At 36.0% G+C, this 26,891-nt stretch overlaps 4 protein-coding genes, 3 non-coding genes and 1 pseudogene across 7 annotated transcripts; 4 read left to right on the top strand and 4 right to left on the bottom strand.

The window, feature by feature from the left end:
- The first annotated feature begins 482 nt into the window (after positions 1-482).
- Positions 483-644, top strand: LOC147275876 (U1 spliceosomal RNA). The gene has a single exon (XR_015124132.1). It is a non-coding gene; the product is annotated as a U1 spliceosomal RNA (small nuclear RNA).
- A 1,359-nt stretch (positions 645-2,003) lies between these two features.
- On the top strand, positions 2,004-3,612 carry LOC147275875 (1-aminocyclopropane-1-carboxylate oxidase homolog 1-like). Its single transcript, XM_086252861.1, has 3 exons — positions 2,004-2,541; positions 2,626-2,947; positions 3,133-3,612. Exons 1-3 carry the CDS (start codon positions 2,027-2,029, stop codon positions 3,391-3,393), a joined length of 1,098 nt encoding a protein of 365 aa, XP_086108987.1. The 5' UTR covers positions 2,004-2,026; the 3' UTR covers positions 3,394-3,612.
- Positions 3,613-3,964: 352 nt separating this feature from the next.
- LOC147275874 (basic helix loop helix DNA-binding superfamily protein) lies at positions 3,965-6,480 on the bottom strand. Its single transcript, XM_086252859.1, has 2 exons — positions 4,552-6,480; positions 3,965-4,438 (listed from the first exon to the last, which is right to left on the bottom strand). The coding sequence occupies exon 1, from the start codon at positions 6,478-6,480 to the stop codon at positions 4,711-4,713; it is 1,770 nt and encodes a 589-aa protein (XP_086108985.1). The 3' UTR covers positions 3,965-4,438; positions 4,552-4,710.
- An 809-nt stretch (positions 6,481-7,289) lies between these two features.
- Positions 7,290-8,847, bottom strand: LOC147275873 (1-aminocyclopropane-1-carboxylate oxidase homolog 3-like). The gene is made up of 3 exons (XM_086252863.1): positions 8,225-8,847; positions 7,776-8,103; positions 7,290-7,625 (listed from the first exon to the last, which is right to left on the bottom strand). The coding sequence occupies exons 1-3, from the start codon at positions 8,734-8,736 to the stop codon at positions 7,419-7,421; spliced, it is 1,047 nt and encodes a 348-aa protein (XP_086108989.1). The 5' UTR covers positions 8,737-8,847; the 3' UTR covers positions 7,290-7,418.
- A 1,667-nt stretch (positions 8,848-10,514) lies between these two features.
- Positions 10,515-10,603, bottom strand: LOC147275872 (small nucleolar RNA Z102/R77). Its single transcript, XR_015124108.1, has one exon. It is a non-coding gene; the product is annotated as a small nucleolar RNA Z102/R77 (small nucleolar RNA).
- A 140-nt stretch (positions 10,604-10,743) lies between these two features.
- On the bottom strand, positions 10,744-10,832 carry LOC147275871 (small nucleolar RNA Z102/R77). The gene has a single exon (XR_015124109.1). It is a non-coding gene; the product is annotated as a small nucleolar RNA Z102/R77 (small nucleolar RNA).
- Positions 10,833-11,700: 868 nt separating this feature from the next.
- LOC147275870 (alpha/beta-Hydrolases superfamily protein) lies at positions 11,701-15,340 on the top strand. Its single transcript, XM_086254327.1, has 8 exons — positions 11,701-11,822; positions 11,931-12,236; positions 12,622-12,821; positions 12,964-13,314; positions 13,449-13,649; positions 13,787-13,857; positions 14,142-14,281; positions 14,858-15,340. The coding sequence occupies exons 1-8, from the start codon at positions 11,771-11,773 to the stop codon at positions 15,208-15,210; spliced, it is 1,674 nt and encodes a 557-aa protein (XP_086110453.1). The 5' UTR covers positions 11,701-11,770; the 3' UTR covers positions 15,211-15,340.
- A 4,637-nt stretch (positions 15,341-19,977) lies between these two features.
- LOC147275869 (LOB domain-containing protein 16 pseudogene) lies at positions 19,978-20,779 on the top strand (annotated as a pseudogene).
- The last annotated feature ends 6,112 nt before the right edge of the window (positions 20,780-26,891 follow it).

Raw genomic sequence — 26,891 nt, 5'->3', positions numbered from 1 at the left:
AAAGGAATATAAAAGAATGCAAACGTGGACATTATCTCTCTTGACCAATTCTATAGCTATGATGAAATTACTTCAAGCACTTGAAAATGAAAATACAAATCAATCTGGTGCTCAATTCTAAAGAAGGTGATCAAACAACATGTTGGAACCAAAAATGTAGCTGCATAGATCTAAGCAGAACAAAACATACCAACCCAATCTAAGGCAAAATAAACAGGGAACCCAGAAACTGTAGATTGCTGAAGTGGCTGCTATGAAGTGATAATTTTGGAGCCAAATATCAGTCACACTTTTGAGTAGATGATACAACATAAATGAGAACCCAATTGAATGGCCTTGTAGGTAGCTAAAGGGTGGTTATTGTTTTGACTTTTGGGGTTTTACTTTTTTAGTGTATATTGATGTTGTCCCACATCGGAAGTTTGGAAAAGAGTGGGCGAGTGAGGGGGTGTATAAAAGAAGTGGAGCGAAAACGTTGAAACATACTTACCTGGACGGGGTTTTTGGGTGATCCAAGAGGCCCATGGCCTAGGCTAGTGACCTCCATTGCACATAGGAGGGGTGCTAGCCTATGGTCTCCCCATAGTGGGAGAACCAACGTCATAATTTGTGATAGTGGGGGCCTGCGTTCGCGCGGCCCCTAACCAAATACTTAATTCAAATTTACTGGGCTCCATTGTTTTTGGCCCAAGATTTATGGACCTCCTTTATTTTTTGTTACTTGGCCCAGCTTCTAGGCCTGCCTACACTTTCGGGTCTACTGTTGGGCTTTCGTCTGGACTAAATCAAATTATTAGTTATTGATGATAAACGGAAGTATTAAAGTAATAAAAATTTCAAAAAGATAAGAATAAAAAAGACTCTTGAGTTGTTAAGTTTCTTTCGTGGGGGAGAGCATTACGAGTCCAAAAGAACAAGATAAAACGTAGTTAGTTTGGAAAATATTTTACTCTCAATTTGTAATGAAAGTCAATGGTTGTTTCTATTATTTAATCAAAAATTGATCTTTTCTTGTTAAGGACAAATTAAGAGTAGACACATGATCCCTAAACACATGTGATTCCTTTGTCCAAAACAAACTATGCCATTACATTTTAATCTTGAAGAACAGTTAAATTGTTCAGAGATTTTGACGACTAGGGGTAGGCCAGTTGGCCAAGCAGTTGTGCTGCCCCCACCTCCCCAGGTTTCGATCCCCCCTCCCCCTTCTTGGCCACCCTCTGTAACAAAAAAAAAAAAAAATTGTTTAGAGATTTTTGCTCATGTTAGTTTTTTTGATAAAGGGTATAATTGTCGTTAACAAAAAGCAAAACCATGAGTATCCTGGTACTAATTTTTTTATAGCAGAAAGGATTTGCAATCTGCCAGTGGAGTGGTCAAGAATGGAAGGCCATTCAATGGGTCATGGCTATGGTTATAAAAAGCTTTTAAGAAGACACATGATAATGAGGCTTTTAGTATTTTATATAGGTAATGTAAAGGTATTGTAGTGTTGTAAAATGAACTCACAGATATTCATTGATTGAACGAAGGTTTTAAATACAGAGGCAGCCAGGAAACCAATTAACTAAGGTTAGCTAAAAACATGGAAGAACAGGGATAAGGCAAACACTTATCACTTATCCTAGACTTAGTCACTTATCCTACACTTATCACTTATCCTAGACTTAGTCAAACACGGAGAACACCGGACTGGACCCGTTCCCTGATTCACAGATTCACAGATTAATGTCTAACATGTGACGTTAATATTGGAAATTTGCACGTCTATGAGGTCAAACATGATATTGGCACAATTCAATAATGCTCTATTATTTGCGTTGAATTTGATACAAAACGCCAATTAATATAACTGCATTGAGAATAGATGATATTATAATCTGATGTGCAATGCAGCATGCATGATATCACACTTGTTGGCGTATCTGCAACCTGCTCTCCTCCATTGCATATAAAGGCAGCAAGTCCCCAGTTTTCTCACTCTCAAACTATATATAGCAAAACCCTTTAAGCAAACCAAGTTAAGATGGCAGATGTGGATCATTACAAGGCTGAAAAAGAAATGTATGCATTTGATGAACTAAAAATCGGTGTCAAAGGCCTCGTAGACACCGGGGTGACCAAGATTCCCAGAATCTTCATCCACCCACCGGAGAGTCTAAAGAACTCTGCGCCAGAAAATGGGGTTCAGCTTCAAATCCCAGTTATCGATCTCAAAGGTCTTGAGAGTGATCACGGGCGAGAAGAAATGGTCAATGCCATTAAAGATGCATGTGAAACATGGGGTTTCTTCCAGATAGTTAACCATGGAGTTCCAATTGCTGTCATGGAGGAGATGCTGCAAGGTATTCGAAGATTTCACGAGCAGCCCCAGGAGGCCAAGATGGAGATGTACTCCCGTGACTTTAGGCGGCAGGTGAACTATTATTGCAGTGGGGACCTGAAAGTGCGATCAAAATCAGCTGCTGATTGGAGAGACACCTTATCATGCAGAGCCATAGGTGACCAATGGGACTTTGAAGCACTGCCTCAAGTCTGCAGGTACTTAATTTCTTGAGCTCTAAGCATACTTTGTTTCCATATTATGAATTGAATCTTGAATAATTCATCATTTCTGTGTTGCAGACGTGAAATAAGTGAGTACATAAAAAACTTGAATGAACTGCAGGGAATGCTATCCGAATTACTATCGGAAGCATTAGGGCTTAGCAAGGATCACCTAGCACGTATGGGGTGCTTGAAAGCTTTCTCTTTGTCGTGCCACTACTACCCAATTTGCCCACAGCCTGATTTGACTCTAGGCACAATCAAACACTCAGACCCCTCCTTTCTTACCTTAGTCCTGCAAGACAAGATTGGGGGCCTCCAAGTTCTCCATAAAAACCAATGGGTTGATGTGCCTCCAGTCGATGGAGCTTTTGTAGCAAATCTTGGTGACTTTATGCAGGTATAGGAACTGTTCTTACATAATTTACTCAAACCATTCATTCAGATAAGAATCACCAATATTTCAGATCATAAGTTTGAAAATACATTATGATAGATTATTTGACAAAAAGAATATTCATAAAGGATAATTGTTTAGTGCTTGTATTGAAAATTTCTTTTCATGTGCTTGTATTGTATGTACAGCTTGTTACTAATAACAAGTTCAAGAGCGTGGAGCACAGAGTACTGGCTACCCCGCTTGTCAAGCCTCGGATATCAGTTGCATCTTTTTTTGTTCCTAGTGATAGTGACAAAAAACTCAAGCCATATGGACCAATAAAGGAGCTTCTATCTGAGAACAATCCCCCCATATACAGGGACACCCTTTATGGAGAATATACTGGGTATTACAGAGTTAATGGACAGAATGGTAGCTCTGCCCTCCCTCATTTTAAACTACATTGAGCCTATGCTAGCTAGTGACAGTCAAGAGGAAAATGTGGTGGTTTAAATTTGTTCAAATATCAGTGTGGAATTTTAAACTTAAAACTCATATGGATATAATATAGTGCATCAATAGTAAAATATTCCAATTACTAAGGTTAATAACATGTCATTACTGCCGCAATGTTAGTTTGGAAAGCATTTTCAGCTCATTTTCTAATAAAAGTTTACTGTTGTACTTTCTAAAGTGCAGTGCGTATATGTTTTTATTATTAAATAAAAAATTAATACCTTTTTTTTTTTTTTTCTGGTTAAGGACTTTCAAGTAAATTTTATGTCCCTGTGAGAATTTCAGATACCCCACAGGATACAAGTAGAGATTTTTGTATATATGGCAACATCTTTCTCATCTTTCAAGCTCTAAGATGGAGAGAGTTCATCAATGAAAGGGAAAACTCATATTAACTGTAGGTAATTTAGACTGGGTAACAGAGAAGAACAAAATCAATACTATTTCAAAAGAAAAAGAACTGGCCGATACAAATTTCTCAATCAAAGTCCTTTTTCTTTTTACATTGGAGGGAATCAAATCCTGGATCTATCTTAATCCTAACCCATTACCACCCACCCACCCTCACCACTTGAGCTAACCCCAAGGGCTTGAAGTCCTTTTTCACTTAAGCATGTTTGATGAATTGATGCAAAATACAATTTATGAGATAATTTCATTTGAAAAAAATCACATCAAGAAGGAAAGAATGTATTGGCAACAAATTACTCTAAGAGGTACGTTCCCCTCTTGCATTTCTCTTTGTATCTTTTCCATGCTCCATTCTCTTATGATATGTGAACTCTGGCAAAAAGGATTGAATGGATCAGTTTGCTACTACTCACCTCTATGAGAGCTATGCAATCCAATCCCAGAATCATTGATTAGAAATGTTTTCTAAGACAGCCTTCCATGGGTTTTCTTCTTGCTTCTTGTTTCTTCCATTCATCTCGAATTTTGTTTAAATAAAGCAGCACAACCACCTCAATACTGTGAGCAAGAAAAATGGGATTCAACCTGCCAACAACCATCATTGCTTGTCAGGGGTCAATTATAGGAAGGGCTACCATGGATTGGGAAGAAAATACACCAGAAAAAAGAAAAAATCTGAGTATATATATTTGGATTACCATTGTCTCTAGCATGGCTCTGCAGCACAAGCATTCAATCTGAAGCATTATCCAAGTCACTCAGTGCTACGTACATTTCCCAATTAAGTATCAAATCATGCATGCATATGACAGATTATTATATTTTCCCAAACACTTCTCAGTTTGAAAACTGGACTGCTATAAATCAGACCCAAGTTCAGGAACATAAACATCTAGTTTCAGCTGCCCATATAATTCTGTGAGCAACGAGTAAATTTCACTGGAAGCTGGATGAGATCTATCAGATGCTGCAAACTGATGCATTTTCCTTTCCATTTCAATCCAACTGAACCCAGGACATCTCTTTTCTACACCAAGTTCCTTCATAATTGCTCGTATATCCACAACTTCTCCCCATCGATTTACTTCAGCATACATGTTAACCATAAGGTTGTAATAGCCACTATTATTTGGCTCCAATACCATCAATTCATTGACAGAAACTTGAGCAATATCCAGGTTTCTATGAAGCTTACATCCACCCAACAAGGCACCCCAGATAACAGAGTTAGGTTCGAATTTCATGCTTCGTATCAACTCTAGTGCATCTTCAAGCAAGCCAGCTTTGCTAAATAGATCCACCATGCATCCATAGTGTTCAACTTCGGGAGGGATGGAGTAATCTTGGGTCATGCTTAAAAATCTCCTACGGCCTTCTTCAACAAGTCCTCCATGAGTGCAGGCACTTAGAACACTTATAAAAGTAATACCATTTGGCCTGATCTTCTCTCTCTCCATCTTGCTAAACATTGCCAGTGCTTCTTTGGCAAAACCATGAACTGCAAGCCCTTCAATTGCTGAATTCCAACAAAACAGGTTCTTATCCCGCAATTTATAGAAGACCAAAAGAGACCTATCCAATGTGCCACACTTTGCATACATATCAATCAATGCAGACCCAATATAAACATCAAGATCAAACCCATTCTGCATTACATAAAGATGTATCTCTTTTCCCAAGTCAAGAGCTCCAAGATGGGCACAAGCCGAAATAACAGTTGCCATGGTCACTTCATCAGGACTGACCCTATTCATCCGCATGTCATTAAACACTGCTAATGCTTCTCCAAATTTCTTGTTCTGAGAATAACAAGTTATCATAGTAGTCCATGAGATTATATCCCTAGTTGGCATCTGACTAAACAACTCCTCTGCAGACTCCACATTACCTTGTCTTGCGTAGCCGTCAATCATAGTATTCCAAGTAGCTGTATTCCTCTCCGTCATCTCATCAAATAATATCCTTGCAGAACACATATCCCCCGCCCGAGCATGAGACGAAACCATCGTAGTCCATGCAAAAGCATCTCTTTCAGGCATTTCATCAAACACCCTCCTCGATTCACTGATTCGTCGCAACTTCGAGTAAAAATCAACCAAAGACGTCTGAACAAACACATGTGACTCGAACCCATTTTTCCAAATGTGTCCATGAACAGCTTCTCCAAACCCCAACGTAGATAATAAAGTACAGGCCTTGATCAACGATGAAAACGTGTAACTGGTAGGCAAAACCTTGTCCCTCATCATATTGATGTAACAATCTAAAGCTTGAAATGGGTGCCCACTATAAACAAAGCTTCTGATCATTGCATTGTAGACGAAAACATTGGGATTTTCCATCTGGGTAAAGGCTAAAACTGCATAATCTATGCGAGAAAGAGCAGAGCAGGCGGTGATGACTTGGTTCATGAAAAAAGAGTCTTGGATTGCATTGGTCTTGATCATTGAAGCACATAACCTCTCTAGCTCTGTTAGCGTCGAGCATTGCTTTATTTTATCAAGAATAGATGATGATGATGATGATGATGATGGGTTGTGAAGTAGGTTTTTGGGTCGTTGAGGAAGAGGTTTTGGGAATGAAAAACAGTTAAAGTTGGTTGTACATTTCATCCGCTTGAAAATCATTGCCCAAGTGAAAATGTCTAGGACTTAAAGTACCATTTTGAGTTTTCGACTGGACCAGCAACTATATTATAAAAAGGATGTAACACGTACCCACACAGTCCACACTAACCCACTATATTATTTGCCTTTAATAATACCATCAACCCGATCATTGACAAAAACTTGAGCAAGCCGGCTCTGTTCAATATAAAAAATATAGGAAATGGATTCTTTGCTTAATTACGTGCTTATTTCATTACTTAACTTTTAATTCTAATTGTGTATTATAAATTTAAAAGTGTGAACATAAAAAAAAAAAAAAATTAATAGACTTATACACTTTTTGGGTGTGTGAGATTATATCATTTATTTATAAACCTTAAATTTGTAGTATTTTTTTAGGATTGAAACAAGTAAAAACAAGCGCACATAATCAGTACAAAAGTAATTCCATATGGCTTAATCTCACTCTCCATCTTTCTAATTAAATTTTGCTAATGCTTCTTTGGCATATCGATCTATGAACTGCAAGCCCCTTTTGCATTGCATAAAGATAAATCTCTTTTTCTCCTTTTTCTTATCTAGTTTTATTTGTTTAATTGTTGGCTTCAAATCTCTGTTTCTGTGTGTATGCATGAATGATGCATATGCACTTGTGCATTTGTGTGCTTGTTTTACTATAAATTAGAGGAGAAAGGGGTGGACATGTATAAATATATATTTTGTAATATTCATACATGGAATGGAACCCTTTATTACTAAATTTCAACTAAGAGCTCATACACCAAAACTTCAAAATGGGGAATTTCATTATTTCTAAAGAAACCCAATTTGAACAAAAAGAGGAATTACATTATTACTGAATTAAGTACCGAGAATTGAACACAAGCATAGCAACATCGATCAGCATGACCATAACTTTCTAGTTTCAACAGAGTTACCATCTGGTTCCTCAAACCCTACAGTTTATAACGGGTCATGTGTTCTCCAAAACGGACCTCTTTGTAAATTGGCGGATTGGTTTCGGATATAAGCTCCTTAATCGGGCCATAAGGTTTTTCGAGGTCGTCGGTACCGAAAAAGCATGCGATTGATGTTCGGGGCTCTGCGGACCGTGTCATCAATACTCTGTGCTCCACACTCTTGAACTTGCCATTAGTAACAATCTGTACAATCAAATCAAATAACAATATTAATGTTACATTGATTACATTTTCGTACTACATTGTGTATCATGTGTTTACTAAACGTAATTGTAATTGTATCATGTGTTTGTCGATCAATGTAGTATACCAAAATGTACTCTAAGTACGTACCTGCATCATGTCAGCAAGATTTGCTAGTAAAGCTCCCTTGACGGGAGGTACATCAACCCAAACATCTTGATAACGAACTTGTAGGCCACCATTAATACTATCCTGCAGCAGCAAGGTGAGGAAGGAGAGGTCTGTGTGCTTGGTTCCACCTAGAGTCAATTCGGGCTCGGGGCAAACCGGGTAGTAGTGGCACGCCAATGACTTCGATTTGAAGCACCCTATGCTAGCTAGGTAGTCACTCCTTAAGCCTACAGCTTCCGATAGTAATTCTGCCAAATTCTGATCCAAGAATTCACTAATGTATTTCATGTACTCCCTTATTTCCGCTCTGCGAATTTAAATGTTTCGGTACATATGTTAGTATCTTATAAACAAATTTAGCGTGTTAGTACATATGTCACTATCTTATCTTATAAACAAATTTAGCGAGTGTAACAGTATTCGATCACCTGCAGACTTGAGGCACAGCTTCAAAGCTTTGTTGATCTTCTAGGCACTTGGTAGATAATGTGTCCCTCCAATCAGCTGGCTGTGACGCCTTCAATTCTCCATTGCAGAAAAAGTTGGCCTTCTTCGAAAAATCGCGCGAGTACCACTCCACCTTAGCTTCCTGAGGCTGCTCATGAAATCGTCGAACACCTTTCAGCAGCTCCTCCATAACAGCAAGTGGTATTCCATGGTTGACTATCTGAAAGAAACCCCATTCTTCTGCTGCCTTTCTTATGTCGTTCACGATTTCTTTTCGCCTTTCGCTGATCTCAAGGCCTTTGAGATCAACAACCGGAACTTGGAGGCGAATGCCGTTTTGATCAGGGGATGGTGCGTTTTGCAGACACTCTGGAGGGTGCATAAACATTCTTGGGAGCTTGGTCACCCCAGAGTCTACAAGTCCTTTGACACCAGCTTTTGTTTCATCGAATGCTTTCACTTCGCTCTGGAGGCCACAATCTACTGCTGCCATTTTGATTTGGTTGCTTGTACTGAAAGTCTGAAAGAGTGGTTTACTGGAGAACTTTGGTGCTGGTTTTGGCAGTGCTAGTTGATCAGTGTATGTTGATGTATATATATATATAGCTTATAGAGAATGTAGGTGAAGATTTTCTCTTCTGACAGCTTGAAAAGATATGCAGATAAGATTAAAGCCAGACACTCTACATCAACTCCAACTAACCACACCCACCAGCAGTACATTTACGACCGCCATATAATCATATGGGTTCCACCTAGATGAGTGGGTTGTTCTCATACATATAAAGACGTTTGCTTTCTTTTTCTTAATCTATTCAGTTGACAAGTTTCTCCCGTCTAGAATTTGTAGATGTAGATTTTTCTCACCCTAACCGCCACAAGATGTAGGTAAGAATTCTCATGTTATGAAAAAATTCCACATGGAGAGAATTTCACCACCAAAAGGTAGAGTTCATGTTCAACGTTTTATTCGTTTATTGGCTAAAAGTATGTTCAAAGTAGTCATGCTTTTGAATTAAGAATTACAACTCTGAAGCACGCCCCCTTCAGTGGTTGGATCCCCTTTTCAATTGTTTGTGGTTGGCTTCCCCTTTTGATGTGCTTTGCAATCTTACTTGGAGTGATATGAAACTGCCTTAATTGTGTATAGGATAAAATTACAAGGAAAAACTTTTATTTTTCTAATCATTTGGATTGCCTTGGCTTCTACGATTTGCTTTGAACAGAACATGCTTATAAGTTATAATGACAAGATATAAACAAATAAATCCTAGTGGTTTGAAAGTCATTTAATTAAATAATGCATGAAAGGTGGAGAACAGTTTCTTCTTTCTGTCGCTTTTTTATCCCTACCCTAATTAATTTGTCTTCTACAGTCCAGGTACATTGAATTTACTGTGCTTTGTGCTTTACTGTTGCCAACTTGCACACAGCAAACTCATTCTTTGTAACTTGGGCTATTTAGCCATTAACAAAAGCCGAACAGCATGAAATATATGTAGTATCCAACTAGACCTTCCCCAAACAGGTTGAGCCCATAAACTACAAGACCATTTCCTACACCTTTCTGTTCACTAGATAGACATTTATAAGGTACAAAGACTTGTGCTTTGGTTACATATTTTTGTTTATTTTGTGATACGACAGAAAAGTTTGAAAAATAGTTTGTTTCAAACTTAAGGCCCATCTTTTAATATCCCATATAATTGAAGTACACTCAAACTTATAGACATATCATGTCCTTAGTTACAGGGTATAATTCATTGTCCAAGGATGAGATTATTTTAGATTTCTATGGGTACATATCACCTAATTAGGATATCCAGTTCATTATGATGTAGAAGCATTCACATTTGAATTTGCATCCAAAAAATAACAACTTTTCTACAAGTACAGACACAAAGTGATTGATCTCCTTCATTAGGCTCAGCAGAAAAGAAAAACTATATAGAATAGAATTTCACCTGCTTTGATATGATGACTTTTGACTCTGAGAATAATCAAGACAAATCCCTCAAAATATCTTCAGACAAAATTCCACTGTTTTTAATAATTTTAAAAAAGTTCCTATAGACCATTCTGAAAAAGCAATGCAACCCTGTCGGAAGATAATTTGAAGATGATCTTATTAACTTGGGTGTCACTCGACATTTCTAACATTCTGATTTAAAGAAGATAAACAGGACAGCTGAATACAGAAGTCAAAACTCAAAATGACAAAAAAAAAAAAACAAAAACAAAAACAGAAGGAATCAAATGACTGCAAATTGAGAATGATCAGATAGAGCTAATACATAGATGCCATCATGACGGCAATCAAACCAATAGGGAAACAAAGTTCACAATCATCATCTCGATTCTCAATCCTCAAAAATTTTCTCGTTTTTCAAACAGACAGAAATTACAGGAAGATGGGTTCTGATCAAAACTTGAAAACAGTTTAAAATTACCAAATTTCATTTATAAAGCAAATACTAAGGACAATGTGTGGTGTTGGGTAGAATGATCAGATAGAGCTAATACATTGTTCCGCCACCATCTCGGCGATCAAACCAATAGGGAAACATAAACATCATCCTCATCCCATTCTCCAGCTTTCACATAAAAAATCACAAATATATATATACACACAGAGAAATACAAAAATAAAATAGAGAGAAAATAGACTAGAGAAGGTGGGTTTAGGGTTTAACCAGGAAGAAAAGGGGGAAGCGGCCACTGCTGGTCTTGCAAATCCTAAAAGACGGGTTTATTTATAGTGGAGGTATGCTCCCTTTCACCCTAGGGTTGCATAGTTCTATTTAGGCAACTTAGAGCAACTGGGCCTATCTTTGGGTCTTATGGGCTCATATTGGGCTTCTTTATTTAGCTGGTGCATGAGTTTTGAATTTGAAGTTGAATTCCCATGAAAGGTAATTCTAAGAGGACCCATTGTTTAATTTCTAAACCCCACAATATTTTTCTCTCTAAATTTTTTAAATATACTCCTCAACTGTAAAAAAAAAATGAAAGGAAAACCAAAACTCAACCCCCACCCTACACCACCCTCCTGACCCACCCACCCCACCAGCATCGTCGGCCCCACCATCGGCTGGGGATGTCGGCGAGATAGGGGAGGGAGGGTGGTATCGGGTGAGGGTTGTTGGGTTTTGATTCTTTTTTTACAATTGATGGTATTAACCTTTAAGAAAAAAAAAAAAGAATCATAGGGTACTTGGCAAACAATGAGTCCTTTTAGAATTTCCTTGAAATAATTAAGGACCCACATACAATTGGATTTTGCATGAATATTATAGGGTGTGGTCAAACAAGTTTTTTGTGTCTAGTTGAAGAGCCGCTATTACTCTATACACCATGGGCCGTGGCCCTATTTTACAAAAGCGGCCCAATCCACAGTGATCAACACGAAATGGACCCAAAATGAGTCGGTTCGATAGTTGGTCCAGTATGTGTTTCCGTACATTGCGCCTCCACGGCCACCGCCTTAAATTTCTTGCTGGCCTCCTCTCTGCTTCTTACTCTCTGCTATGCAAATGGAAATAGCTAAGCATTTCTCCAAGCGTTTCTTCCACAATCTGTGTAAGCACCAAGCACTAACCCACTTCCTCTGTTCTTTTAATTCTTCTCCAAGTTCAAAGCTTACATTTTTATTTTTCGTTTTTCATTTTTGTTATATATACTGTGTAGGTTTTACGCAAAGCTTTGTGAAGAGAGAGGAATCGTATCGGAGGTTTATATACAGCTTCGTGAATCGGTTTCAATCGCAACGCACAAAAGCAGACAAGGCAGAATCAGAGGCAGTCAGAGAAGCAAAAAATGCTGCGTCTCAAACTCAAGCTTCTTTGAGTCCCAAAACTGATGGCATTAGCGAATACAGTTCCGATGAAGACGATTTAATCGATAGTAAGGGGAAAAGGTTGGAGCTTGCTTGGCTCCCCAGAGCTCTCGAACCAGCTCTTCAATTGTGCAGGTGGGCTCTGCCAAGCCCAACAGGTCCGTTTGGAATGAATTTGTGTAATTTGAAAGTTTCAGTTTGGGCTGTGCATGGACATGAGTGAAATTTCAAAATTGCAATGACAGGGGCCGCTAGGCCAGTCATGGGTTTGTAATTAATTTTTGTAATTTGGAAGTTGCAGTTTGAGTTGTGCATAGAAATTATTGAATTTCCAAAATTGCAATGACAGGCCACTAGGGCGGTCATGGGTTTGTAATGAATTTGTGTGATTTGAAAGTTGCAGTTTGAGTTGTGCATGGAGATGATTAAATTTTCAAAATTGCAATGACAGACCACTAGGGTAGTCATGGCTTTGTAATGAATTTGTGTAATTTGGAAGTTGCAGTAGTTGTGCATGGAAATGATTGAATTTTCAAATTGCAGGAAATGGGTTGGGAAACAAACCCCCACCGAGCAATCATTCAGTCTCGGAGATCATTGCAAGCATCCAACGCAGTAAAATAGGAATTCAGGATTGGAGTTTGAGTGATCTCACTATTGGTTTATTTCTTGTTTATCTTCGTCAAGCTTCTACGAATCCAATTGAGGATGTTAAAGGCGTTCAGGTCTCCTCTGATTCAATGGTAATGCCAAACCTTTTAATTCAGACATTGTATTGTAACTTTTGCTTTGACTTTGTATAAACACATTGTATGTTGTGTCAAAGTTTAGTCTGCTACAACCCAGAGTTCTTATTAGTTATTAGGTATTGGTTTTGTGTTTTAGGTACAAGACCTCATCTACCACACTGAGTTGGCAAAAGGCGCTTATAAGGATAATCCTGCAGCTCTTGCAAGGAACACCATGCTTCGAGAAAGCAATGTCTTGAAGTTTGTCAAAAATTCCTGTGTCATGAGGCCTGGATATTATATAGGGATTGATCCTCGTAAAAAACTTGTGATTCTAGGAATTCGTGGTACTGATACTGTATATGACCTTATAACTGACATTGTTTCTTCAAGCGATGGGGAAGTCACCTTTGAAGGCTATTCAACCCACTTTGGCACTGCAGAAGCTGCTCGCTGGCTTCTTACTCATGAGATTGGAATTATAAGGAAGTGCTTGGAGAAATATGAGGTGGTGATTTTTTTACTTTGTTCCTTTTTTTTTCTTTTGCAATTATGTAATCTTGTTTGAGGATTTTGTGCTTTTTCTCCCCAACCAGAGTTTGTTGTCATTGTTGGTTGTAGTTGAGCCCAATTCATTAACAGGGATATAAGTTAAGGCTAGTGGGTCATTCTCTTGGAGGTTCTATAGCTGCTCTGCTAGCAATAATGCTTCGGAAAAAGTCATTTAAGGAGCTGGGATTTAACCCAGAGATTGTTTCTGCAGTTGGATATGCAACACCACCCTGTGTGTCCAAAGAACTTGCTGAAAGCTGCTCCAGCTATGTCACAACTGTTGTGATGCAGGTGGGAAGATGCATTTGATTATTTGCTAGCTACAAGAAGCACTTTTTTTGTAAATATATCTGCTCGTTGCAGTTAAATTTCTTTGGTTTATTTGTTATTTTTCTCTTCTCAAATTGTTATAACATCTTTTTTTGCAGGATGATATTATACCTAGGCTAAGTGTAGCATCTCTAACGAGGTTGAGGAATGAAATTGTTCAAACAGATTGGTAAGTAAAGTTAGCCCCTTTGAAGGCTCATGTCACCTTTCTTTTAAGGCTTTTCTCTTGCCTGGATTATTGTGGAAAGCAAAGAATTTGGCCATCAATAATTTTGCGCCCAAATTGGATGAAAAGTTTATGCTAACTTGAAACCATCATTCCCCACTTGGATCATGGGAAAGTTGTGTTGTGAGCATCCATTTTTGTGCTCTAATGGCAATTTGATGTTAACTGCAAAGGCTTATCAAAATATCAAACTTCATCCTTTCTTGTTTGTATGTTATGCTTTACAGGATGAGTGTGGTTGAGAAGGAAGACTGGAGAAACGTCATAGATTTGGTTACAAATGCGAAGCAGGTTGTGTCTTCGGTGCAAGATGTTGCTCGAAAACTTGCTGATTACGCAAATTTTAGGAGCAATAAAAATTCTTCTGGTAATCCCACCCTGCTTGGTACTCAATGTGCCAATGCTATTGTGTTAAAGTTCAGTCAATTGTAACTTTAGGTCTTGCTGTCTCATGACATTTATTTTGACTCGCTGACCAAATTTATGCTGCAAAAGTTGGACTTGTGTGGACTTCAGGCTTCAAAGTAATCTCAGGTTTTTTATTTAAAAAAAAAATTGAGGTTGCACTTTTTTCACCTTCATCTTGTTATTGTTGGCTTCAGTCTATGTGTATGCATGATGATGCATGCATTTATGCATGTGTGTGTATATTTTTCAATAAGTTGGAGGTGCAAGGAGTGTTGATGCATTGGCAATTTCTTATTGATCTCTGATTGATGGTTGGTTGTTGGGAAGGTAATTTGTCTTGTTGTGGAAGCATCATGGATCTGTCTGGTTTGTTGTATGAAGCCAAGCTTCTATGTTTATCCAACCTCAACAGATGGGTTATCATCTCATAGGAAGAATTAGGGAGTGTACATGCATTAGTCATTAATTTAAGCTTAAACATGCTTGACACCTTATGATCTTCCCTAAACCATATTATCTTTTGGTGTCTGAACAGATGGTCCCATCATCAAGAAAACAGCTGCTGCTTCCAGAGTCTCTTTAAATGACAAAGAAGTAACAGATAATGCTATTGCTATTGATAATGAAGGAGCTGCCTGTAAAGTGCCTGAGGAATTATTTGTACCAGGTACTGTTTACTACCTAAAGAGGAATGTGGACCCTCATACTGGCAGCAGCAGCAGGGACTATTTTACACTTTGGAAGAGGCATCCGGGTGAACATTTTCAGAGGATTGTGCTTTCAAGCAACTTAATATCAGACCACAAGTGTGATAGCCATTACTATGCATTAAGAGATGTGCTCAAAGATTTCCCCGCCCCCAAGGATGAAGGCATTTTTCATAGTTAATCAAAACAAAGTGCTCCGACTTTTCCTCTGTAAAAATGTGACTTACATTGCAAGTTACTGTAACCACCTTAAGTTGATTTTGACAATGCTTTAGTAATTTAGTAATATTTATTGATCAATATTTCATGCAGTGTCTAGGTATGTGCTGTTTTCATTTCATTTAAATGGATCCCCCACCCTTTCGCTTTTTATTATTTTCCTAAAAAACACCCATTCTGTACAGAGCTTGTTCAGTCTGAATTACCTTCTATAATGAGCTTCTATTATCTCTTGCTTCTAAATTGCCTCTTTCTTTGCATTAAACACACTGTAGAGAAAATTTTTACCTATCACAGGTGTATATATTTTATGTATTTATCTCTTTTGCCACGTGATGAGAGAAATAAAAATAGTGAGTGTACACTCTTTATATGAAAGTTTTATTCCACATTGTAAAGAAAGGTAGAAGTCTCACTTCTATAGCTCCTAAGTGTGGATTGCAGGCTAGCTGGCCCGTTAACCCCTTTATTTTCCTTTTATTGACGCGTTTTGCATTTCCTTTTATCTTCATTGCTGCGACCTCCTTTTGTTTTAATATGTGTAACATAATATAGACCTAGATGATGGACTCCAATCTCAAAGGGTCAACTCTTAAAAGCTTTTGGGTAAGCAATGATCGGGTTCCCCACCATACCTGCCATGAAAGGTAATGCCTAGACTCTAAGCAAGAATTGGTTGTATTAATACCCGTACCTAGCCTGCTAGGCAGCTCTAAGTTGAGCTATATATAGGATCGTATCCAAGGTAAAGATGAAAAGCACATCTATGAATAATGATCCACCTTCCTGAAGAATCACAAAAGGAAACATCAAAAAATTAAAATCAAATCAAATTATGGACCTTTCGGCCTTTTTTTGGCCATGAGACCTTTCGGCCTTGAATATATAATTATTTGTACTATTTTGACATATGATTTTTTGCATCACTTTTATTTGGAGATAATATACAAGTCTCACATAGGTGAATTTCACCTTTATTAAAAATAAAATATACAAAATAATAAGGTAAGATGGTATAAATAATAATTCGTGGACATAATTGTTGGCTCACAAAGAAATCATTAAAAAATAATGAAAACATTAATTAACAGAGAATGACTCATGGGGATAATAGGTGTCACATCCAAGTCCAGCCATAGAGACTAGAGAGAGAATCGTTGCAATGAGGTCTGGGTGGATTTTACTCAATTCAACTTCAAAGGGTCATGACAAAATAGAATTCTGCAGCAAATTTCTTTGGACTTACGCCATGCTTCTTAGGCTCCACTAGCTTCTCCTAAGGTTGTTTATGTCTCACATTTTAGCTTTCCTAGCTATATATGTGAAAGGAAAGTCATGGTCTCCATTTCCAAATTAAAAACCCTCTTCACCATACTTTACCAATAAAAACAAAACCATCTCTATCTCACTAAACTATCATTTACACACCCTCAATGAAATTAGATCCAATTTGTCCTCATTGTTGTTACTAGAAGACCAGATGATTCATATCACCCCTCATATTATGGTTTGGACTTTGAACATCTGCCCGCTATTCAAACTACATTAAATTTTTTTATATATAGACAGAGCTGCAAGCAAATTGTGGCATGTAAGATGGCCAAAAAGACAAACATGATGTAATGTAAAATATATGATCAGCAACATTGCCATTGCTATATCCTCTTAAAAATGAAGCATTCTACAGTTTCTACTCATGTTTCACTTATACCTCAACACAAATTTCCTTGTCTTTTATGTCGTGCTCTAGTTAGAAATAGATGATTTCATATTGGGTATTTGAAATCTCACATCGCAATATATAATAATTTTATACTTTTTTAATAAAACAGAGTAAAATATCATTAGAACAATATTTATTAGAATTTTGATTGTTTGTATAGTTTAACCTTTATGTTTTTTTTTTGTTACCATTAATTAGTTTTTAATTATAACTTCACTTTTTAGAATCATATTTTAGGAACCTGACAAACTGACATGAGATGAAGTTGTGTTCTAGTCTTCTAGACTGAGGAAAATATTGGACGGAACAGAGAAAACTTAAGCAATCATCTACACACGTACACTGGCCCCATCTGCTACCTCGGTGTCGGCTTTGACTGGTCAGAGGGACACGTGTCAACATCATTATTTTCTTTTACATAAGAGAATTAGCCAAATAATTAAGAAGCAAGTGGGCTAACAAAATTATCCAAATTCATATAATTTCCCTTCATATATGCCGAATATTAACACACACATCCTTTGAGGGCTTCATTGGGTCATGAAATTTGATTAAAAAGATAACTTTAAACATTCAGTATGAAGAACAATAATGAAGGATTAATGATCCAAAACAACTCATAACATTAGTGAGAGCATCTTAATCCAAGCCTTAATTAAGTCGCCTTAGCAAAATGAGATAGTGGTACCCGAACCACAAAGTTGGGTGGCTTTATTAGATGATGACTTGCATATTGCTCAAAGTTTCTTTCTTCCTCCCCTAATTGAAAATAAATATATACTTCCAGAAGTATGTTTCAAGTGCTAGAACGCTTTCATCTGACAGCATCCTTTAATTATATTTTTATTCAAAAGTCCATATACATTAACTCAGACAAAAGTGCTTATGGTGTGTTCTTTAATTGTGATTAGTGGAACAGCTTCTGCATTATTTTCTAGTAATAAAGGTAATTAGTAATTTAATAATCCCCATTAATTAGCACGATCTTGTTGTCTTAAAGGTCATTCCTCCCTTTCCATGCTTAAGTGGCCAACAATTACACATGGCTCAGGTGCGCGCATTCTTTATTGTGGGATTATTGTAGCCAATGATCTGGTTTATACCAGTAGGCTCAAGCCCCTGTTGATATGTTCAACTGTGTTGTTCCAACTTGCAATTTATAAATAACCCTTTTACATAATCATTTAGACTAATTAACTTCTTATTTTGGAGAATTTTGGAACTTAGTCGATCCAGGCCATTTCATTTTCATCAACCAATGTAAATTACTAAATTTTATCAATATTTTGCTGCATAATGCCACAATGGTTATTTTAGTTAGACCCATCTTTTCAATCAAGTGGAAGGACTAGTGAGTGATTATAAGTTGGTGTTTGAGGCCTGCACAATTAGTGAGTGATTATAAGTGACTAGAAGTGATTAAAGATAATGTATTTAATTAAGTTGAGTTAATCAGTTAATGAGATTAGAACAGTACTAATTTCTCGACAAGCCGTGACCTGAAATACCAGAAAGGCGAAATTGTCCCTCACTATCTTTTGTTTCATTTATTTTAATTAAGAATATGCTTTCTTTTCTATATCATTGTTTGCTCCTTTTTTTTTTTTTTGACCAATCATTGTTTGCTCCTTTAAACCTTGATTATCTGTACTTAATGAGTATTATTAATCCCAATCGTCACTTTTATAATTTAGATTAACAGTACATTCCTCCATTAATGGACCGTTGTGGGCATCTGATCTTCGCAATTCTGCATTATTTATTGAATGGTATGTCCTTAATCCTATTTAAAAACTCACAGAAACTTGTCTGGGCCCATAAACTGAACTAATAAGTGGGGTTCAATAGCCTTAAGAACAGAGCAAGGGTTACAAATCTTTACTCTCTTTATTAATGTAATTGAACTTTTTTTCAATCTAGTTGGCTGATTGAGCTGACATAGATACCTGAATCATTAAGGAAAAGATAAATAATTAGACACACCAATAAGGAAATAGGTAGATAAACAAAGTGTTTGATCATATCATGTGATTTTAATTAACAATATACCGTCAAATTGTTTGACAAGAGAACATTATCTGAAAAGTAAGTAACATATTCACATTTGGTAAGCCACCACTTCTCTTTGACAGTGAACTTCTGCACAGTTTGGTGCAAGAAATGAATTTTACTGCAGTGACTGAACCAGTTCATAGCATATTAATTAATTTTTAGATTCTCTGATCTAGTTAATTTCATGCTTATCAAATGTTGTGGAGTAACATGCCCAGATGATCATCAGGTTCATGTAACATGATCTCTAGAATCTCTAAACCAAGGATGAAATCTACGATGAAGGTGATGATTCATCAATTGTTCAATGGCATCCCACACCCATTGGCAGCTTTTCTATTTCATGTATGTAATATTTTATGCAATTGAGCCTGTCACTGACTCACTCATATGTCTCAAGTTCTTTTAGTCTCATAAAAAATTACTTCATAGATCTTATTGGGCAGTATTAAAAACAAGTCAAAAGCACCAATGAAAAACTGCTAGCTAATTAACAATTATAAACCAAAAATTATCAAATTATTAATAATTTTGTTGAATTTTTTTCCTCAGGTTTAGACCTTATTCTCTCATAATGGATCCAAATATCAAAGAAAATGGAGATATGGGTTTGGTTTGTGATAGCTGATAGGCTTTTTTGTCTTTTAAGGAATCTTATTAGAGGGTATGAAAATTTAGTATTGAGAGGTGAGAGAGAGAGGGGCCATTGGGGGGGGTTGGAAAGGAAAGAATAAGAGTGAGCTCTGTAGCCCATAAAGGGAACCTATTGTAATTAAGTATTCATTAAATGTAACTCTAGGCCTGGCATTTATAATTAAACATGATTTAGGTGATGCTATGCACACAGCTGAGGGCCTGAGATATATAATTAAGAAGCATATATATATATATATTAAAGCCATAAACTACCAAGTAGTAGTAGTACTAGTCTTAATTAAAACATCATATATCAAGATGACAGGTTCTGGTTCTCCTTGTGGAGCCTGCAAGTTCTTGAGAAGAAAATGTGTGAGGGGCTGCATTTTTGCACCTTATTTCTGCCATGAACAGGGAGCCACCCATTTCGCCGCCATCCACAAAGTTTTTGGGGCAAGCAATGTGTCGAAGTTGCTTGCTCACCTCCCAGTGAGTGATCGTTGCAGAGCCGCACTTACAATCTCATACGAAGCTCAAGCCAGAGTTCAAGACCCTGTTTATGGCTGTGTTTCCCATATTTTTGCTCTCCAACAACAGGTTACAAGTTTATCATTACAGTACTAATCATTGCATTAACCCCTAATTAACTTATAATATATCATTGATTAATCTTAACATATCATTAATTTTATAATGTTAACTTTTGCAGGTTATTAATTTACAAGCACAACTAGCATTGGTGAAGGAACAAACAGCTAAGAGCTTTTCCAGTACTGGCTTTGCCATTAATGCAGTTAACCCAAGTGATCAAAAATTCATTAATGGAAGATCAGTACCTTCTCATGCTCAGCTACATGATGTCCAGAGTTGGCTTCAGTCAGAAAATTCAAACATGATGCCACAAAGTCTGAATATTAGTGCCTCGAATATGATGCCATGCCCTGAAATTAAAAACATTCCAAACTCTTTTGTGAGTAGAGATGAAAATTTCATCATTCCAGAAGTACTAAATGATGAGATATACAGCAGCTTTGGAGAGGGTTCTAATTCAATGTGCTCATTTGACATGCAAACAAGCAATATGTCATGGGGTTTTGATCAAGACACTGACCATAGATGACCTTCAGTCAGCAGCATTATTAATTTGAGAAGAATATCGATCATATAGGCCTCTCAGCGCCAGAATAATTAATGTATTCAAATGTGAAGAGGATTTTGCCAATTTTTGAATTAATATGCCCTTTAATTTGTTGTCATATATGGATAAGCTAGCAGGAACCCTAGGAGTGCTCATACAGTACTCAATTAATATCAAAGGGTCAAAGACATGAAGTATAAGGTATATTTCTAGCTCACACCAACAATAATGTGATAGTCAGTACAATATCATATATGTAAGCCTCAAGAGAAGTCCTCAGAGGTTTCCCAGCTGAGATGTCCAGTGAAGAAGGCATTTTGCAAATGACTGATAGCCAAAACCATTTCCTTTATTTCTCTCAGTACTTGGGCTTTCTTTCTGCTGAGATATGATCTTTATATTATCCCCATCTCCATCTGCGTGCCTTCATGTATATAGTAATTGTTCAATGATCATACACCAAGAATGATTAATTGAGCCCAACTATGGAAATTACTGAACTTCAATTAGTTGGCAAAGTCCATATAAGACAATATTGCTTTGTCTTGCAGCAAAGTTTGTTGATGGCAATTTCTATATTTACAAGAGCTAAAGTAAAGAAACATCAGCTTTTGGTTTTAACTGTCGATCAATAATTGATGATCAAGCGCCCCCACCATTTACTCATCACCTTCAAAAAGTATGTATGTCCAAGCAAAATTAGGTTGTATTGATTGCAACGCCTAGGCCAACCCTAGGCGTTTAATAGCATCCAAGGTTAATCAAAACCCTACATTAATGTGATGTTTCTCACATGTTTAGAAAATTGTTTTAATTTGCTCTGAAAGTTTAGAGAAGAACAATCATCAATATTGCACACAATGTACACAGACACGTACACTTACAACAATTGTGCATGTATATAACTTCTGTGAAAGCAAGCTCTAGTCAAATCATAATAACCAGTTAATGAATGTTGTTATATATATAGTTATAGGTGTTGTAACCTCTTGTGATGGCCAGTGATTGCCACATCTCGTTTTTCTTACACTACAAGTAAAAAAGTGCAGATGTTGGTCACTAAATAAATACTTAGCTATGTTTAATAAGGGAGAAAAACGTACCTATCCCTATTACCATGACCTAGCATCACACATGTGAGAGGGATGTTTGGAACATTGAAATTAGGGACTAATCCTCATCTCTTACATGTGTGATGTCGCGTCACTATAACAGAGATAATGAATTTTTGTAAGGTTGCTTATGGAAACATAGAGTGAACAAATTTCGTGACTAATTCAAATTCTCAACAGGTAGGAGTTGAGCCCCATGAAGGCCAATTGCAAAAGGTAGTATAATATTAGAAATTATACGCGTGAAGACTGAAGAGCTTGACCTAGTCTAGATCTTATATATCTTATATATCTTAATAATTTGATTTTTCTTCACCAAACTTACAACTGTAAATACAACTGCAGCAGTGAACACATCTATCTAATCTAGTCTGTTCAAGGGCGGTTTGAGATGGCCGGAGTCATGGCCAATAGGAATTGATCAGAAGAAACCATATTTGCTGTCAAACTAAACTTGATTCTAGCTTGGTCCCTTGCTATACTCACAAGTCATGTATAGGAACAAGGTTTGTAGGACCTTATTTCCTCATCATTACTACTATAGGCTAAGCCTTTGGCCTTGGTCAAGAGATCTTCAAAATGACTCAATGAGAGGTTAACTTCTATATATCTATCTAAATTAATTAGACTGATCTCTGTTGGGTTCTCCCAGGTTGTCTCAACCTGTGATTAATTAGCTTTCTTAATTACTATTCTTAATTTAAGTTAATTTAATTAAACACGTACCATCCCAAGTCATTGAAAAGCCTCTGCCTCCTCTATCGTCACCATAATATTTACAGATAAAACCAAACCCCCATATATCCTTCTCATTAACCTTTGTGATGAAACGACAACGTAGCTTATTGTTTTCACTCAACTGATTATATATATGAGCCTCATCTCCTATAACACGTTGGACTTTGAACAACTGCCCCCTATTCAAACTACAATTAATTTTAATATAAACCCAATTTAATTACAGCAAAAGCATTGTATTAATTATATACAATATCTTCTTAATTAATTTAAGTTTTAAAGTGAAAGCTTTCTACATACCTATGTTTCTCAATCACCAAGCAAGAGAGTTTTCAATGTCTTTTTTTTGTCAGAACCGAAGTCGATGATGTTAACTTTCATGTTTGAAGTTGAACATCGATCTAGATCGAGCAACTCACTTGTCTGATTGATACTATTCATGATGAGGATGGCCTACCCTATACTATGGTATGATAAACTAATAATTAACAACTTAATTAAACATCGACGTTATAACTGGGGTTCATGTTGATCAATTAGTTACTAATTAGAACATGAAGAATTAATGTATTTTCTTCTAGATTAACAACAAATTAAATTTAATTAAGAAGGGAATAAAGAATTTAGACCCTGGATATGTGGTATCATCCACACATGTGCCATGGTCCCATGTGCAACCTTGGTGTCGGCTTGACTGGTCATGGAGGGACAAAATTTAGCACCATTTTGGAATGTGCAATATTTTTTATTCTAGAATTAATTCTTTATAAATTATTTTTTTAATTTAGAAGAAAAATATTTAAATTTGAAACTTCTTCAGCATTACAAAGAGAAATACTACTAAATTATAAATTAGTTAATATAATCAAACCAACTAACTATTATACCATAATATACTTTTTGGCTACGTATCAACAGAATTGTTATTGGCTTTCGTACTATTATACACAATTGAACTTGTTATATATGTTGTTGAAAGAGAATAAAAAATATAATCTTATAACATGATCCGATAAGATAACAATATAACATCAACTAGCTAGCCTAATTATTTGACAAGTTCCAATTTGTAGCCCACATTTTGTCTTTTATAAAGTTGCTAAAGACAAAAATATGCAGTTGGCCAAAAAAAAAAAAAGACAAAAATATGCAGTACTTTTTTTCATAGGGAGAAAGGGGATTATCGATTCAATTGGAAGTAAATACAAGTACCAAAGAGTATATTTATAATTTTATAGCATTATTATTGAAAATATATGTTATTACCAATGCAGTTCTGACACAATAATTGGGCATGACATCGAGAAAACCAATGAGCTAATAATTTATTTATTTATTTTTATATCTAGGCTTCAAAGGATAAGGCACAATCACCAGAACTGAAAAACTAGAATTACATATTTTATTCATTTCAATATGGATTCGAGCTTGAGGTTTCTTTAGCAAATTGGGAAACAAAATACAAATAATAGATCAATAGTTCATTGTTTAATATTTAATAGATAGTTTGTCTGATTAAAGACTTAATGTTAGTTCAATAATGTAATTATGTAACACATAATGTCAATTATGATTCAAAAACGAGTATTTATTAAGATTTTTTTAGTCCTCAATGTTATAGTAGTGTGACTAGTGTCTTTTAAATTTATGGATTCATTCTAAAATATATTTATTTCATAAAATAAAACTCTTGTACATATTGTCGCATCTTTTAAATTACAAATATAAAATCTTAGTATTATGATGATCAGTCTTATTTAAGTGTAAACATATAACTGTTCAATAATGTAAAATTTTATAACACTGAACATTCGATGTTAGTTTGTCAGTCTTTATATTATGATTTAGTTTTAAAATTTTGGTCGGCCAAACATAATGCCTTTATTAAGTCTATTATATATTCTAAAAGAAAATAAGATGAACTCATTAAAATATATCCTCAAAACGCGATTGAGAAAACAGGCTGAAGCACTACTTGTAACGTTTGCCTATTTTAAAAAATTATTTATGAACACTGACGAAGTTACCAAATATTCGGTGACACATTCGTACGATTCGCACCTAATAGAAATTGTTACGATGGGTTTGGAAAAATATGTGATTGGGCATGGTAATAATGTGCAAGTTATTGACCAAGAGTCCATGGTCTTGTAAGTTTCCTACTGACAGTTTAGAAACTTGGAAACTGATGAGTAATTGAGTATGACTCTTATTTTATCGTTTAGCTATTATTCTAGCTGGTGATGACGTGGCGATTGGGCCACCGTGGGACCCCAGGTCTGGAAAAATAGTACCATTCGTGCGGCGTGTCAACATCAATATTGAAGTGGTAGATTCGGTCGCGCTTTCTTATTCACCACGTGCACCGCAATCCCGAGGAATATTAACGGCAGCTGTCTTCTTTATTAACTCTTTTTTATTTCCAAGGAAAAAAGACATTTTAGAAAAATATTTATTGCAATTTTCTTTTTTCTTTTTCTTGTTATTTATAAAATATCGGATCCTTCATCAATGACATTCCTAAATCACTTTCGACTTTACTTTTATGAGAAGGGTTGACATAAAATTATATAGGGATTGCTAAGGTGAGTGTTGCATCTTTCTCTAAAATAGATTGATTGTAATTCTATTTAGTCTTCTTCAATAAAGATTTTTAATAAAAAAACAAAAAATTGAAAAGTTAGTGATGCATTGATTATACATCAAATTAAGGAACAAATGCTAGCTAGCAATACCCAAATCCACATTATGTTTGGCTTTAGCATCACATGAAGATTATATATATGCTTACAAGAGTGGTATTTCTATAATTGTCCCTAAAAGTTTTTAGACAAAGTTTAGACAGATGTGCACTCTTTGGTGTTCACTTTTAAAGATTAGTTGAATTCCTACTTGCATCATAGTCCAAAATCAATTATTTAAAGTATCCCATTAAATAGTAATGCCTTCTTGTCTCCAACATCCCCTTTGCACTTTATCTCCATGCTCAAGTGGCCAACAAATTAATACGTACATGACTGGAAGTTATTCCCCCATTGTGTTAATGGCTGTCAATGAGATTCATTGCATTTTAGCCAATTTTAGACAATTTCAAAAAATACAAAAAATTTAGTCTTTACTCTAACGTTTTGCATGCGTCTAACACTATAGGAAAATTAGTCATAGAACGCCATCATATATCCATTTCTTTGGAGCTATGTTTTTCAACTTCTTACACCATTGCTAATTAATAACCCTTATTATGATTATTAATTAAATTGATACGAAGGAAATAGAAATTAAAAGGGGGAGCTGGAAAAGAGGGGGTATTTGGTATTTTAGCATTTAATTAAGGTGGGGTGTCATTATTAAGTTAGGGATGTGGGGCTAAATTACAGGTCTTCATGTTAGTAGCTACGGGTGACAAGCAAAAGTGATTATGAATTAATAAGATTAGTTAATGATTTATATATACACTATTGCTCAGAGCCTCAGACAAACCCTGACTCCATAACTTAAACAAATGCATGAATAGAAAATTGAGCAAGATAGAAGGAGAAATCCCCTTTCTCTCTTCCTAACATTTGTGCATGCTTTCCTCGATCAGGGTATCAATTCAAGTGTTGCATTATTCCAGTGTCATTATCTCTTGTTTCATTCATTTTTCGAATATGCTTTGTTTTCTGTACCTTTCTCTAGCTGCTTCCTTCACCTACGATTTGATTTAATGATATAATTAACATATGCTTACGAATCCATTGATAACCACATTGGCACATTCGACATTCAATAAATTGAACACTTATTGGATCTGATTAAAAATGCTCTCCCATTTGTGCAACTCGATCTCCGGCCGGCCGTACTAATTATATTGAAAATTATAGTGTAGCTCATTTCTGTATATATAATATTAATTAAGAGGGACCAGTAGTTCTCTAATCTCTATAACCTGAGTTAATTACTTAATCAATTCTGATCCAGCTAATTAATTAAATACTTAATGATTTCAGTTTGTCTAATGACCTCATGACCACAATTTTGTCGGGTATAGTTAATTTGCTTTATTTAAATACTCTAGCCCTTCCACACGCACAATTCAATACCAGCTTTCTTTCTTTTTTTCTTTTTTTTATTTAGAGAGGGAGTATTGGAACTTGGACTCTTCCGATATTGAATACCACTGGACGGTTTAAACTAATAGCTAGTTGGTAAAATGTTTTAGTTTATGACATTATGCTACATTAATTAGCTAGTATTGGAGTGCT

This window comes from Dryas octopetala, chromosome 8 (genome assembly GCF_963921425.1).
Source record: "Dryas octopetala chromosome 8, drDryOcto1.1, whole genome shotgun sequence".
Lineage (NCBI taxonomy): Eukaryota > Viridiplantae > Streptophyta > Magnoliopsida > Rosales > Rosaceae > Dryas > Dryas octopetala.
The sequence above is the reverse complement of the archived record's forward strand: the minus strand, read 5'-3'. Positions and strand labels throughout refer to the sequence as shown.

Bases quoted from the DNA above. Each gene is read 5' to 3' on its own strand.
- LOC147275874 (XM_086252859.1), bottom strand. From the start codon at position 6,480: ATGATTTTCAAGCGGATGAAATGTACAACCAACTTTAACTGTTTTTCA.
- LOC147275875 (XM_086252861.1), top strand. From the start codon at position 2,027: ATGGCAGATGTGGATCATTACAAGGCTGAAAAAGAAATGTATGCATTT. The intron at 2,542-2,625 runs GTACTTAATTTC...TCTGTGTTGCAG, and splicing joins GCACTGCCTCAAGTCTGCAG to ACGTGAAATAAGTGAGTACA. The intron at 2,948-3,132 runs GTATAGGAACTG...TTGTATGTACAG, and splicing joins ATCTTGGTGACTTTATGCAG to CTTGTTACTAATAACAAGTT.
- LOC147275870 (XM_086254327.1), top strand. From the start codon at position 11,771: ATGCAAATGGAAATAGCTAAGCATTTCTCCAAGCGTTTCTTCCACAAT. The intron at 11,823-11,930 runs GTAAGCACCAAG...TATACTGTGTAG, and splicing joins GCGTTTCTTCCACAATCTGT to GTTTTACGCAAAGCTTTGTG. The intron at 12,237-12,621 runs GTCCGTTTGGAA...TTCAAATTGCAG, and splicing joins GGCTCTGCCAAGCCCAACAG to GAAATGGGTTGGGAAACAAA.
- LOC147275873 (XM_086252863.1), bottom strand. From the start codon at position 8,736: ATGGCAGCAGTAGATTGTGGCCTCCAGAGCGAAGTGAAAGCATTCGAT. The intron at 8,104-8,224 runs GTGATCGAATAC...TTAAATTCGCAG, and splicing joins GCTGTGCCTCAAGTCTGCAG to AGCGGAAATAAGGGAGTACA. The intron at 7,626-7,775 runs GTACGTACTTAG...TTGATTGTACAG, and splicing joins ATCTTGCTGACATGATGCAG to ATTGTTACTAATGGCAAGTT.